Genomic DNA, 15,661 nt, shown 5'->3' with positions numbered 1-15,661 from the left:
GAGTATTTTAGATTGAGGAGAATGAAGCAGTTTTTAGAATGAGTTTTATACTACAAATGGAGTACTTGTTGATTTTTTAGAATGAGGAGGGTACCACCTCGAACCGGATGTATTCTGTCCGGTAGTGTTCTTTGATCCCAAAGGTAACTGGGAAAACCACCTGTCCAAGGGGTATAGCCGCGTTGCCCGGGACAATCCCATAGAACGGAGAGTTCATTGGGGTGAGCATATCGGTGACGTCGAGGCCCATCTTCTTCAGTGTCTTGGCGAACAGGACATTGAAACCACTGCTACCATCGATGAGAACTTTTGTAAGTCTGGAGCCAGTGACAACCTGGTCCAAGATGAGGGGATACCATCCTAGGCCTGAGAAACAAGTCCATTGGTCTTCCCTAGAGAAGGTAATTAGTACTTCAGACCATTTGAGGAACATTGGCACCGCAGGTTCAATGGATATTATCTCTCGAAGAGTGAGCTTCTGGGACTGCTTAGTAGCAGTACTTGGGGTTCCGCCGAAGATGACGTTGACGGTGTTGGATGGGTTCTGGACCTTGCCCTTGTCACCATCGTCTTCATCTTCCTTGGCCTTGCCTTCGTCTTTGGTGCCAGATGGTTCTGGCAGGTCCTTCATGATTCTGCATAGACTGAAACAATCTAACACATAGTGCTTGTGGTATGGGTGCCATAGGCACTGTTTCTTCAGGAACTCGTTAAACGAGGGCCTATCTTGGTTCTTGCCACCACCCTTTTTGCACGACTACGAGATTGCCGCGATAGTATTGTCTGGCTTATGCTTGTGGTTGTGACTTCCCGAGTAGTTATTTCGGTTGTCATTGTTGGGGCGATCATTGCGGTTCTTGTCGTTGCATTGGCCATTGTTCCGATTTTTGTTGTTCTGACCTTTGTTGCAATTGGACTCAAACCTTTTGATCTCCCTATCTTCTTCATCTTCCCACGTCTGTACCATGATCTTGAGAGATTTGACATCATCAAGGCATCTTCTATCGAAGTCTTGAAACATCCGGCATTTGTGGAGGCTGTTTTGGAAGCAGTTAATAATGTCACGCTCCGTGACATCCATGATTGCGTCCTTCTTATCGAGGAAGCAATGTAAGTAGCTCTGTAAGGTCTCGCCTTCTTGTAGTCCGAACGGGAATCTACTTGGGTTGTAGTCTGATTCGCACGATGGCTTAAGTGTCAGCTCATGAAAATCAGTCCAACTGGCAGGAGAAGTCGAGTTGTACTTGGACTCATCCCACCAGCCTCTAACTAAGTTAGAAAGTGAAAAATCGCCGAATTTCTTGACGAGATCCTCTAGCGCTTGACGATGGAGTTTTATGGCTTGCTTCTTCTTCTCCGGGGCTGGTGCAATGTGGCGATGAAAGTTTCCTGCACCGTCTACGATGCAAACCTAGGAGCTAAAGATGAACGTCGCGCTCGCTTCGAACGCGAAAATTGGCTTGATGATGACTTGGACCATTGAGTTCGCTAGTGGATTCTCAGCAAGACCACCTACCTGGCGCGCAGCTGTGAGTATTTAGACCCGGCAACCTACCGAGCGGGGTGCTCGAGGTAGTGTTTGGTTAGTAGGGTTCGCCGAGATTAGGAACTCGAAGGTGAACACAGACATACGATTTAGATAGGTTCGGGCTGCTAGATTGCGTAATACCTACGTCCTATGTGTTGGTTGGATTGAATTGCTTGGGAGGAGGTCCCTGCCTCGCCTTATATTGCCGGGGGTAGGATTACAGGTTGGTTGATTTACAAGAATGCTAGTCGGATTCGACTAGGCGAGTCCTACTCTAATTGCTACGGATAGTTTTCCTAATCCTCGACTAGGTCCTGTCCTACCATGTAGACCACACCGTCCTGCACCGTAGCCTCCATGTCAGACATGTCTCGGTATCCAGCCCTATATTTAGGACTATCCAAACCTTCCCATAGATGTATGTACGACACTGACTTCTTTTCTAGTATCTCGAGTTCTTCATTGGATAGCTTCTTGGATGCTGCTAAGACTTGCATCATTGAGTTTGGTACTTGAGTAGTCGCTGCGAGTTCCATAGCTTCTATGTCTCAATCATATGATCTTTTTAAGTCTCTACGCAAGAAAAGTACTCCCTTGGGTCCCGGCATCTTGAGTACTAGGTATACATAATGCGGGATGGCTATGAATTTGGCTAGTGTTGGTCTTCCAAGGATGGCGTGATACGATATTTCGAACTCAACCACCTCGAATCCGATGTACTCTGTCCGGTAGTGTTCTTTGGTCCCAAAGGTAACTTGCAAAACCACCTGACCAAGGGGTATAGCCATGTTGCCTCGGATGATGCCATAGAATGGAAAGTCCGTGGGGGTGAGCATATCGGTGACGTCGAGGCCCATCTTCTTCAGCATCTTGGTGAACAAGATATTGAGGCCACTACCGCATCGATGAGTACTTTACTAAGTCTGGAGCCTGCGACCACTAGATCCAAGGCAAGAGGATAGCACCCTGGATCTAAGAAACTAGTCCATTGGTCTGCCCTAAAGAAGGTAATAGGCACCTCCGACCATTTGAGGAAGGTAGGTGCCACGGGTTCAATGGACATGATCTCCCGTAAGGTAAGCTTCTGGGACCACTTGGTGGGGAATCCCAATGAGCCGCCGAAGATGATGTTGACCGTGTTTGACGGATTCTGGAAGTTGGTGTTTTCCCCCATCATCTTCGTCTTCCTTGGCTTTGCCGTTGTCCTTGGCGCCAGATGGTTCCAGCGCGTCCTTCATAACTTTGCACAGGCTAAAGCAATCCCACACAGAGTGCTTATGGTACAGGTGCCACGGGCACTATTTCTTCAAGAGTTCATTGAACGAGAGCCTATCTGAGTTCTTGTTGCCACCGTTCTTGGGCGGGTGCTGCATCGCCACGACTGTGTTGTCTAGTTTGCGCTTGCAGTTCTGAGTTCCCGAGTAGTTACTCCGGTTGTCGTTGTTAGGGCGATCGTTGCGGTTCTTATCGTTCCACTGGCCGTTGCTGTTGTTGTTGTTGTTATTGTTACAGCCTTTGTTGCGGTTAGACTCAACCCTTTCGATTTCCTTGTCTTCTTCATCTGCTCAGGTCTTAGCCATGACCTTTAAGGATTTGACACTACTTGGGCGGCTCCTTCCAAAGTCTTGGAACATCCGGTGGTTAGAGAGGCTGTTCTGGAAGCAGTCAATGGCATCGTTCTCTGTGGCATCCACGATTGTGGCTTTTTTGTCGAAGAAACAGTGTATGTAGCTTCTTAGAATCTCACCTTGCTGCTGCTTGATCTAGGATAAGTCGATTCTGTTGCCAGGACACTGCATTGTCCCGGCGTAGTTGCTGGTGAACACCTTCTTCAGATCTTCCCATGAATCAATGGAGTTTCTTGCAAGCGACTCGAGCCATATCATAGGTGTTGCCTCCATGCAGATGGAGAAGTAGACTAGTTTGGTGTCGTTGTTGCCGCCGGCGATTTATACTGCTAGTGAGTAGAATTGGAGCCATTGGACTGGGTCTTGCTTGTCATCATACTTGGTGATTCCCAGGAGTTTGAACTTGTCGGGTAGAACTATCCTCCTAAAGCGTCTGGAGAAGGTGGGAAACCTGTCAATGTCGTCTCCTAGGTGATCGACTTCTTCGCGCTCGCAACGCCAGCTATCGATGATTGTGTGGGTGTCGCGGTTGGAGTTGATCTTATTGTGGAGGTCTTCTATGGGGTGTTCGGGCTCTGGACGACCGCCTTGGTTGCCACGGCCTCCCAATGGTCTTGCCCGACTTCCTTCGCCTCCAGCTGATCTGTGCAGAGGGTCGTTACCAACCTGACTCGATTTCCATGGGGGGTCGTTGCCAATCTGACTTGGTCTCCGGCTACTGGCATGATGGCTTCGCCCTGACCGGTCCACCGATTGTATGGGACTTTGGCGATCAAGTTGATTGTATGCTGGCCCGGCTAGTTCTGCGAGCATGCGAGTGTACTTGTTTTGAGGCATTGCTCATGAGATGAGATTGATGGATGCCATAGTAGCTAAGGGGTTGTGATGTTGGCGCCCTCGAACTACCTCAAAGGCATCATCCAGGTTCCGGATCGGCAGAGCTTCCCTCAGGCGATGGTGATGCTCTGCTCTTGAGGCATTCCTTGCTCTGCATGCTGTCCTTTGGGAATCAATTTCCTCCCCAACTACATTAGCAATAACTCGTCATTGGACACCTCATCTGGATAACGCTCGTGTCGTTGGTTCTTATCCCGTTGATTTTCTTCTTTGTTAGCAGCGCCAAGGACAGCAAAGACTTCTCATTCTGGAGAAAAGCTTCCTGAGCTTGATGTGATGACCTCTGTGGTGCCGCCTTCTTCGTAGATGAGCGATAGAGGAGCTCCCTCTTGGAATGGGAGAGTATCGAGATAGATGATGAGGCGTAAATTGTCATCTCTGGCAAGAGCTAGTGGCTTCATGTTAGGCCAGTAGATGAATCTGCCTTGTGGAGTAGATGTGATTACCAAGCCCTACTGCAGGCCTGATAAAGGTGTCTCCTCGTTCGAGTTCGAGTAGTAGTCGAGGTCCTCAATCCCATCTGAGTTGGGTTGGAATTTGGACATGGCCCCCTGATAAACAGTGGCTGTGTTGCGGAGTCCGAACAGGAGTCGAACTTGGGAGTAGTCCGACTCGTGCGATGGCTGCAACGCCAGCTCGCATGAGCTATACTGATTGGAAAGAGAAGTCGAGTTGTACTCGGATTCGTCCTCCCAGCCTCTGATTAGGTCAAAGATTGAAAATTCGTCAAAATTTTTGACGAGGTCTTTCAGAGGCTTGCGCTGGAGCTTGACGATTGAGAGCTTCTTCTCCGGGGCCGGTGCAATGTAGCAGCGGAAACTTCCGGCGCCATCCACGATGCAGACCCAGGAGCCGAAGATGAACATCGCGCCTTCCTTGAACGCGACGACGGGCTTGATGATGACTTGTGCCATCGAGTTCGCCGATGGATTCTCAGCGACATCCCCTACCTGACACGCCAGCTGTCGGTGTTTAGACCAGGAAACCTACCGAGGGGGGTGCCTGAGGTGGTGTTTTTGTTGGTGGGGCTCATCGAGATCAGGAACTTGACGGCAAACACAGACACACGATTTAGACAGGTTCAGGCTGCTGAATAGCGTAATACCCTACGTCCTGTGTATTGTTTATATTGAATTGCCTTGGAGGGAGTCTCTGCCTCGCCTTATATAGTCAAGGTTGGTTGGTTACAAGAATACTAGTCGGATACGACTAGAGGAATTTTACTCTTATTACAACGAGTACTTTCCTAATCCTCGACTAGTTACTGTCTTTCCATGTAGATTACGCCACCCTGCGCCATGATCTCCATATCAGATGTGTCTCCGTGTCCAGCCCCACATTTGGGACTGTCCAAACCTTCTAGTGGGCCCATAGATGTATGTACGACAGGAGGAACCCCGTCGAGGCAAGCGCACCTTGGGTTACCCTAGGCTCGGCAGGCCAGCTAGGGCGCTCCTCATACCTGGAGATGAGAGAAGAATAGCACATGCGGGTTGGAAAAGTAGGGTAACGAGGAAGAAAGGTAAAACGATAAAAGATAGATTGGTTTTTGATCGATTAGATCCCCTCAATCGGTCGTGGCCCTTTATATTTATAGGGTGGGGAGGTCTTAACCCATTGGGAGTCTAAACCCTGACAAATCCCGTGTCAAAATACAACTCCTAATCAAACCGGTCTGACCGCCTTGGGAAACCGGTTTGACCAATTTTCCTGGGTGCAGATCTTCTCGAAGTCATAACTCTTTCATTCGAATTTCAAATCGGACATTCTACATATGCATTTTGATATACTCGACGAGAGTTACACAATGGTGAAGTCTAATTTGCATTTTGAGAACTTTGGTCTAACCAGTCTGACCGGTGGGGATCGGTTCAAATATCTGATCGTTGAGCTATGCCAATTTTAACCTCGAACAGAAAGAGTAAAGAATATCGTAGTACCTAATGTGACATGCTTGCGGGAGTCCGTCTAGTAATTTGTATTTCGTGATTTCTTAGTAGAGCTCACGTACACGAGTACTGGCACAAACTATATACATCGAGTGATCTCTAATTTTCACTAAGATAATACCGCTTCTCTTATTGTTTTCTTTGTAGATGTCAAGTAGCTGGAGCTACCCTCCCCTAAATGACAGTGCTGAAGTAGCTCCTTGCATTCGCAAAGCGATCGCGAAACGGGGGTGGACAATTGGATGATATGCATACTGTGTCGGCTTCTGTTTCTTAGTTGATGTGACACGATTAGGTTCCTGCACAATTTGTGTATGAAGAAATTGTTCTTTGGGAAATTAAAAGACTTCGCAACACTCTTTTCCATAGACTACTCCAAATGGGGAGTATTATGGGGGCTACATCAAGTAGTGTCACGTCAAATTGAGTGTAACAAATTCCTGTGAAGAAACTATTATTTTCGGTGCACGGTAACGTGTTGGTCAAATGTACCGAAAACCATCTCTCTATGATACTAAGGTAACAATGATTAGGATGTGGGACCCGATGGGTATCGTATTGACATGCCAGTAGAAAATCGTTCATAGCATGTATTTAATCCTATGTTATCTGAGCTCCTTGTTGGACAATAAGAGAAAGAAAGAGATGCTCCACTGAAATGTGTTGACATGCAGCTTTTAACTACGTGTTTCAGTTAAACCGTCGAGGAGATAACGCTTGAAGATCCACCCATTGCGCCAACTTCTTCTACACCTAACACCTTTGGCAAAAGCTGCTCGCTGCGTGCTCAATGTTCATATACTATTATACCCTAGAGATCAGAGCCCGACAGTCGATCGTTAACTAGCTTCGTTTTTAGCATGAGGTTTATTAACTTCCTGGACCTCCTCCCGTGCAGTCGTCGTTGCCGGTGCAGTGTGCTTGTAATTCTGGGATGGATACAGCCTAAAACCCACGATGGCAAGAGACCTTATGGGCTGCTTGTGCTCCCTTTGTGTTGGTCTTGCCTTTTGTTCATGCCTACCCCACCCGCGTGGGCCGGCAGGAACCGCGGGTTAGGCGCGAACTACAATAGAAGGCCCAATCAAGGCGCTAGGAACAAACTGCACGAGATGCCTGAGCTCGCAAAACACGACCAAAATGAAGCCTTATTCGTCATGTAAAGAAGGAAACAAAAGTGGCATAGAACAGCATTCAATCGGGATGCACAAGACCTACTACACTCGGCTCATCACAAGAGGCAGCTGGCATGTCAAAACACGAGCTCAGCACAGCAGTGCAAAAACTCCACATCGATCCACCGCTGGTGCACCGAAAGAGGGCACACCATGATACAGAGCACCAAAGCTCCTGCATGGCGGGGCATCTAGATGGCCGCGAAGTACTCTTTGCTTCCCTTGGGGTCCGGCTTCATCGACTTGTCCCCAGGCTTCCATCCGGCCGGGCAGACCTCGTCTGGGTTCTCCTGGACGTACTGCAACGCCTGATGAAACATTGAAAGGAGATGTCAGCTTCAATATTCTTGAAACATTGAAAGATGCCAGCTTTAACATTCTTGCAACTGCAATCGGTGGACTGTGAAATCGGCCAATGCAACTAATGAAATAAATTATCTAAACAAAACCAGGTCAGGCGCAAACCAGCACAGCAAAATGCCCAAGGATGTGCCACTATTGGCATCCTGGGATTAAGGTTACAGTTATTTTTCATCTGGAAACTACACAAAGCCATCCCAGATCAAGCATCCTACTGGTTCCTACAAGACCATGCATCTTGCCCTCAAAGAAGTGGCATCTATAGTACTTTGGCGGGTATATTCAGTATAATTGAATGTACCACAAGTGCCAAAGGAAGTCGTAAGGTGAAACATACATTTTAGTTATTCATATGTAACTTCACCGAATTTGGATTAAAAATATACTTAAAAAGTTGGTTAAGGTTATTCATATGTAACTTTCGAATATTGCACTTATTGCACTTTTAACAATCAATCATGTAAAATGTACATGTCAGTGTTGGATCTTGTTCATATTCTTCTATGTAATCATGAAGGCAAAAGTACATATTCTTTTTATGTAGGTTTTAGCGACAGCAACATAATAACTTCTCATTTCTCAAGTCCGGAGCAGAGGCCTATTGCAAATGTAGTTATGTAGCATGACAAATATGAAGCATACCTGAAGGGTCCTCATGGTCTCATCCACACTGCGACCAATGGCAAGGTTGTTAATGGTAGAGTGCTGAATCACTCCCTCCTTGTCAATGATGAACAGTCCTCTCAGAGCAATGCCCTACCAAAAGAACATTCAGATTTAGAGAGCAACATACAACAGCTGAGCACAGAAAACAAAGAGGACTCGAGGGTAAGAACCTAGGGAAGAATACCATGAGGTTGAAAGGAATACCTGGTCAGGGATCAGAACACCGAAGGACTTTGAAATTGATTTGGTAACATCGGAAACAAGTGGGTATTTAAGATCGCCAAGCCCACCAGACTTCCTGTCTGTCTGCACCCATGCAAGGTGGGAGAACTGCATCCAAAGAGCCATTCAGATGCCAAAACATAATCAACGAAAGATTAAAAAAAAGAAAGGTTATGATTATGACGAAATTGAAGTAACTAAAATACATTATCTCCGGTCAAAACTACTTACTACTTATATTATATCTATACAAGAGATTTCTACTTTTCGCCACGTACATATCATGATATAGTGGTAACAAAAAGTTATGCAAGCATAACTGTTATGACTTCAAATATACAAGTCATTAGGGCATTTTTCAAAGTATATAGTTTTAAAAATCTTAGTACTCTCTCCGTTCCGTTATATTGTCCATAGCACACCATACATACAAACCAAGGAAGTACTAATTTCAAGAAAAATCAATATGCGATGATCATCCATATCCATATTAAACATCATAATACAATCATTTTTCCTCTATCAGAGCATTTAATTAGTGAGGGAATGGAAATATTGAAATAATTACACCCTTAGTATCCTCAATAGAAAAACATGGCAAAACCTTTTTTTTCCCGATGCCATGGAGTAACATCGTCAAACAGAGGGAGTAGCATACTTTAGTGAACAGTAATGGTCAATGTAATAAAGACCATAGGAAGTTAAAGACATTTGAGGCCTCAAGTGAAACATAGTTTCTTCTAAAAAAAGCAGCAAATGGACAGTGGATAGTGCGTGTGTTGGGAATCACTCCCTCACTTTCTAGGTGTCTATCACAGACACTCTAGTTTTACTCTATGGTGGACTCACACACAAGCACAAGTAGTTTTTTTGGTCATCATTTTCTCACATATATATAGCTGGTACAGGGCTGCAACCTGCCCATGATATCCTCCTAATTAATGCAGTTAATGCCCACATGATCTGCATATTATTCTCTTTTAACTAGAAGCTGAAATCTAGCTAGCACTAATAGCGATGAACCTAGACACTAGCTGAACCTGGACACACAGGATTATTTCCAACAACGTGTCACTAATATGAACGACATAGATGGATTTTTCATACAAACAGTTACATTGGTAATGTGTGTATATTAGCACATATATCTCTCCATGAGGAAAAAGAAGCATGTGTCGTCCTTCTACTTTACCAAAATGAAACTGGAGACAGAAAAGGTAGCATTACCTTACTGTTACAGAATAATATTGTGTGACTGACGTTTTCAATCTCTGGAAAACATATTGCCCCATGTTGGTTTTAGAAATACCAGGACTATGCTCAATGATTGTGCATATAAGAAGAGCAATTATGCTCCAAAGATGACCTAGCATGCAAATAGCCACTACAGGAAAAGTATGACTGCAATAATTCCATTTCCCTTATGAGCTAGCACATATCAGAGCTTAAAGGTATTGTGATAACTAACTAACGACCAACCAGAGAACAATTCCACGTAGAGGTGTCAGATGTTTAACTCAACCTCGCTCCCTTATCCTTAAAAATTAAGACCAACTGATTGACTGATTGTACTAATAGATACAGAGCCTGGTTGGTTAGCTTCCAAAGTATGCCCAGCCAAAACTAGGGGAAGCCAATAAATTTTGGCACTCATTTGGTTGGCATCCCAATCAAGACCTATTCTAAAATTTTTGCCCAGATTTTGGTATGGCATGCCCATGTTTTGGCCTGCCCAGATTTTGGTATGGCAAATTTTGGACACCAACCAATCAGGCTCACAATCATATAATGGAATACTATTACTATGGCATTTTCACATACCACACTGTCAATGGAGACACCAAGGATCTCCGTGTTCAACTTCTCAAATTCCTCATATCTGTCGCTGAAGGCGGTAATCTCTGCAAACATCAAGCGTGCGTTTGTCATAATCGCAGACTGAACTATAGCAACCAAACGAACCATCTTCGCACTAATGCTACTGTTCTATACTAACCGGTCGGGCACACGAAGGTGAAGTCCAAGGGGTAGAAGAACAGAATCACGTACTTCTTCCCAATGTAATCAGATAGCTTGACCTGCAAAAGCAAACAGAACAATTGGAAAATCATTGCCAAATCATTGCCGACTGCATAACTGTACTACGCTACTAGCATTTTGAGCGGATAAATTAGTTTAGCTGCCAGAGTATAAAGCACGCAAAATAGCGCGGAGTGAGGGATGCACATACGTTGATGAACTCCTGGTCGAAGACGGCCTCGGCCTCGAAGTCTGGCGCCTTGTTCCCGACCAATGGCAAGTCATCCTACAGTACAGAGCACAGAGGGACCACGTCGCGAACAGTGAACGAGCAAAGCAGGAGCTGACGCTAACCAAGCCCAAGGTAAAGCGAGGTGAGGCGAGGCGAGAAGCAAGGGGGAACTTACGACGCCGCCGGCGCGGGCGACGAGCCTGGTGGCCCGCGCGGATCTGGAGGCGGCGAGGCGGAGGGGCCTGGCTGCGGCCGCGACCGCGGAGCGGGCGACGGAGACGGACTGCGGCGCGGCGGCGAGGGCCCTGGCGGCGTGGGTGGGCGCGGAGGAGACGGCGGTGGCGGCGGCGAAGGAGCAGGCCATGGCCGCCCGGAGTGGATGAGGGAGTGGGGTGGGTGGATTTGGGGTTTGGGGTTGGGGATTACTCGTGATGGGGTTCCGGGATGGTGGCTGGCTGGCGGAGTGAGTGAGGTTTTAAATAGAGACGTGTCAGCACCACACGCGCTCCTCGCTTCTGGCTGGCCCGCCCCGCCTGCTTGGCCGCTCATGTTTCCGTAGGAGTCTAGACTCTTCTTCGAGCTAGCGTATATTCGTAATCTGGTATTGCGGTGATTGGTGGATCACATGGACGCGCCAATGGTTCGGATTTTCCTAGGTCAAGAAAACGAACACCAGACGGGTTCGGATTCTGCTAGGTCAAGAAAACGAACAGCAGACATAAGACGTGAGGATGGCAGCGGATCAAGTTCGGGGTGGATATCTGTGGATTTTAGATCCCAAGTTTCGATTTTGGTTCCTAGTCTCGTGTTCGAATACTCAAAACACCGCGGGTTTGGGTCGGATTTTTAAATTCATCCGTGGAGCTCTAGCAAGGTCCCAAAACATTCAGCCCACTAAAAGCCCCCCAGCAACCTTAGATATATAAGCCTGAAATTCTTACTTCATCTTCATCTAGTCCGCCCGCACGGCCGCACCCCCGTTCCCCAGGCACCCCGTTGTCTTGCACCCAACCACGCCGCCAACCCTACCTGGCGTGGCGGCGCCCCGCATGGCGGCCGCCGGTCGCACGGCCGCATCCAGTCCACCCGGCGCTCGCCCGGCGCCTCTAGTCCGTCAGGTTTCGGTTAATCCGTCGGGTTTCGGGATCCGCAGGTTTCAGTTTCGGGGATGGATTTTCACCCGAATCGGTGTTCGGGGTGGATTCGAATTTTAGGTTCGGGTTTCGATTTTGGATGCCCAGACACTCCACCCGATCTGAACCCGCTTTGTTGCCATCCTTAACCAGATGTAGTAGTATTACCTATTGCTATTGTGAGGCACGTTTGGTTTTTAGCCCATGCTTGCCCAGCCAATGCGCAAACCAGATGTAGTAGTATTGCATGTTGCTATTGCGAGGTACGTTTGGTTTTTAGCCCATACTCGCCGGGCGAACAAATCCGCCACGCTCGTTTTGCTGACGCTGAAATGAAATGGCTCTCTGACACGGGCGCAGGAGCATGGGGTCGCCAACGCAGCAAGCACTGGCCAAATTTGATGGGCGAGTCAAAAATTGGTGAGGTGCGCGTTGGCAATAAGCCAAACACGAGACACCAAGCGGCAAGCGTTTCCAGCGGCTGAAGGTGAGCTCGAAACACCGAGTGCACATTTTAATATACACGTGGAGCTAAGGGTATATTCGTAATTATCAGCAAAACGAGCAAGAGAATATTGTGAGGCAAAAAGATGCCAAGTGCCTCCAAAGGCGAGCTAGAGCTCGAAGCACTGAGGTACACATGGAGTAATAATCCAACATGTAATATTAAGAAATAAACGTGAAAATAAAGCTTTTCAAAATAAATAATCATTTATTATTTTTATAGCACGGTGAGTGGACATAACACAAATAAGGACGAAACAACCCACAAAATATGGTCGGCATTAGCCCAAACCATTATTAGAAAAAAAAACTATCGACTATCGAAGAAAAGGTAGGGTTCATGAACCCGAATGGTCAAATGAAAGAGTTGCCTTCTAGTTTTTACCTCCTAACATTTTTCTTAGAGCAATACACCACATCAGCATTCATAAACTTTCATTATTTCTTGACACTCCCTCCGTTCCGAAATATAGGTTGTTTTAACTTTTTTAATACATAGATTTTACATGCACATAAATGTATGGTTATATCTAGATACATAGTGAAATCTATAGTCAAAACAACCTACATTTTGAAATGGATGGAGTAGCAAATAAGACGATCATGCATGTACTTATCAACCATAGATACGAATGCACAGATGTAGTTTCACCGTGCACGTGGTTGAAAATTAAAGCACCTCCAAACGAAGTGGCAATGGACATGGGTGAGAATAGGCTCGGTGGTGTGGCACATCATATCCAACTATCTAAGCAGTCAAAAGCAACATGTATAGATTATGTTATGGGTCTATTTGGTAGAGTTTTATCTGATTCTGATTCTTTATGGGAGCTATTCTATGAGAGAAGTGATTATGTGGCTGAAAGTGATTCTCTTTTATTCTCTAGCATAAACTCTTAGTTCATTTCAGAGAATCACTTCACAGAATCAGCAGAGAATCACTTCTCTCTGGAAAACTGTTTGGCAAAGCTCCTGCTAGATTCAGTAGAGAATTAGATCTGGGAGCTCTGCCAAACGCACCCTATATATTAATTATTAGGTTCCCATGTAATCATAAATAGTGACAAAGCATATGGTTTTATGGGAGTTAAACATGAAAGACACAGGGCGACTAGAAGCCATATGGGCTAAACTATAGTGGACAACTTTTACAAAATTCGATTAAGTAGTTCATGTAGTTGTTCTATATATATATATATATATATATATATATATATATATATATATATATATATATATATATTAGCTTGCACATAAATTTGGTGGCCTCAAATGAAGCCCCAAAAAGTTGTGGTACTGCCAAATTTTGGTTTGGCTCGTTGCAAACTATTTGGGCCTTTGGTAACTCACTTTTGGAAATTCACTTTTAGGAAATGAATGTACCTTGCCAATTCTTCTATGTCAGAAGAAGTCATGAATAGTGTCACTATGGTAAAGGATTTGCCTGAGCAAGATCCATGTATCGGTACCTCTCTTGTAAAACTAAAAATCACTTGAATTTACAAATAATAAGTGAAAAAGAACCGTCATATATGGGATCAAATTGCTGGAGTGATTAAAAAGAGGCAAAGTTCTAGAGTTGCTACAGCTGGAAGGCTGCTTTGAGGGCTAAATAGGGGACATAAATGTACCTCAATGTATTTCACTTCTGAATACAAACTTACAAGGTCCTTTGAGGATGGTTATAGGCCTAGGGAGAACCCAGGGACCCGCCATTTACAATTCTACCCTAGTACCAGTGGCGGATCTAGTGGTGGGTGGTGGGGGGGGGGGGCTCAAGCCCCCCTACCCACCTAAAAGTAATGGAGCCCCCTTGAGTCCCCCTCCATTTTTGAGGAGAAAGGAAGAAGAAGAAGAGGGAGGAAGAGGGAGGAAGAAGAAGAGCTTCCCCTAGGGGCCATGGCTGGCTCCACCATTGCATAGTACGATAGATGTAACTCACATTCTTAGTTAATTTTCCTCACGCGCGGCAGAGCATTATGCGGCAACACGTGTTCATATGCTGAGATATCCCATGGACCGTGCAAACTATGTAGGTGGTGGTCAGAAAACCCTCTTTTCATACCTTTCGGTATTAGGCTCTTTGGAGATGTGCTGCTAGAACTATATTCAACCACCTATGATCAAAACAAAGGGACCATGACACCATAAGAAGAGGTGAATGATGTGTTTTAAAAGATAAGGCTCCAAGCACATATAAAAATCTATTCCAATTCTATTTAGATGTGCACTAGGTATTTCTATGTGTTGTTATCTCTACCGCAAAAGTGTTTTGCACCCTACGTTCCAATCCTATAAACTACACATGGCAATTCTAGAAAAGGTAAATGATGCAACGTACTCACTCCGTCCTGTAATACAAGGCATCCAAGCATTCAAAATTTATCCTCAAATACAAGGTATTGTAGGTACATTTGGATAATTGCCATTTAATTCTTTCTATAATTAACAAGATAAGGGTGGCTAATTGGTGGACTATTACTAAAAATAAGTTTCTAGTTATCTGCAACTACCAATAATTTAGGGGTACATGCGACTTTTGGTACTTCTGCTAATATGTCCTAAAATCTCTAGGGTGCCTTGTATTTCAGGATGGAGGGAGTAAAGTGCAATATAAAATGTGGAAGGTAAATGAGGTAGAGAAGGCAAACTATCAGCACGGCGACATGATGATTTTTATCGAGGTATTGGAAAGCAAAGTTTTCCATTAGTCCTCATTATTGGAGCCCCTCTCAAGGGAATGCCTGTGCAAGGGCATAAGCTCCTCGGTCAAGTAACTCTGTGGATAGACAACAGACCTTCCTCACGCGCAAGTCGGTCTTCGCCTAGGCTCTCCCGAATGATCCTCGCCACTCTTCACTAGGTAGAGCTTTGGCAAAATGCCAAGGGCATCTCCTCCCTTTCACATGCACCAGCGGCCATTCCACAAATGCGGTTGGAGGGTCTCGCAAGACTTACAAGCTCCGGATTTACAACCCTTGGTGCGCACAAGCACCGATAACAAGAAGGTGGGCAAACCACGCCTAACTCTAGATTAAAACCTAAAGCAATGCGCTAATACACCTAAACTAATCAAGATCTAAGCCTTATGTTAATTGCCTTAATCTTCTCTTGGGCACTTTGGTGATGGATAAAGCACTTGTGTATGTGTGGAAATCAAGCCTATAACTTCTCTAAGCTCTAACACACATCAAATGGCTGGGCAATGTGGTATTTTATAGCCTCAACTCCAAGAATTAGCCATTGCTCCAACGGTCACAGAATCTGTGATCACCGACTGAATCGATGCCCCCAAATGTGAACCATTGTATGAATTGGTGGTCCTGTTCTAGTTAGTTGTTGAGCTAC

The 15,661-nt window shown here is 45.5% G+C and overlaps 1 protein-coding gene across 1 annotated transcript; it reads right to left on the bottom strand.

Annotated features, from left to right (window-relative positions):
- Positions 1–7,119: 7,119 nt before the first annotated feature.
- On the bottom strand, positions 7,120–11,129 carry LOC101756795 (2-Cys peroxiredoxin BAS1, chloroplastic). The gene is made up of 7 exons (XM_004952613.3): positions 10,852–11,129; positions 10,656–10,730; positions 10,422–10,503; positions 10,247–10,326; positions 8,408–8,533; positions 8,180–8,293; positions 7,120–7,485 (listed from the first exon to the last, which is right to left on the bottom strand). Exons 1-7 carry the CDS (start codon positions 11,038–11,040, stop codon positions 7,369–7,371), a joined length of 783 nt encoding a protein of 260 aa, XP_004952670.1. The 5' UTR covers positions 11,041–11,129; the 3' UTR covers positions 7,120–7,368.
- Between the last annotated feature and the right edge of the window lie 4,532 nt (positions 11,130–15,661).

The sequence above is a fragment of the Setaria italica genome, chromosome I, assembly GCF_000263155.2.
Source record: "Setaria italica strain Yugu1 chromosome I, Setaria_italica_v2.0, whole genome shotgun sequence".
Taxonomy (NCBI): Eukaryota; Viridiplantae; Streptophyta; class Magnoliopsida; order Poales; family Poaceae; genus Setaria; species Setaria italica.
The sequence above is the reverse complement of the archived record's forward strand: the minus strand, read 5'-3'. Positions and strand labels throughout refer to the sequence as shown.

What these genes read in the sequence shown, in the direction of transcription:
- LOC101756795 (XM_004952613.3), bottom strand. Translation starts at nt 11,040, where the DNA reads ATGGCCTGCTCCTTCGCCGCCGCCACCGCCGTCTCCTCCGCGCCCACC. An exon ending in GTGTCTCCATTGACAGTGTG is followed by an intron (nt 8,534 to 10,246) that starts GTATGTGAAAAT and finishes CTTTGGATGCAG; the next exon opens with TTCTCCCACCTTGCATGGGT. An exon ending in GTGTTCTGATCCCTGACCAG is followed by an intron (nt 8,294 to 8,407) that starts GTATTCCTTTCA and finishes TTCTTTTGGTAG; the next exon opens with GGCATTGCTCTGAGAGGACT.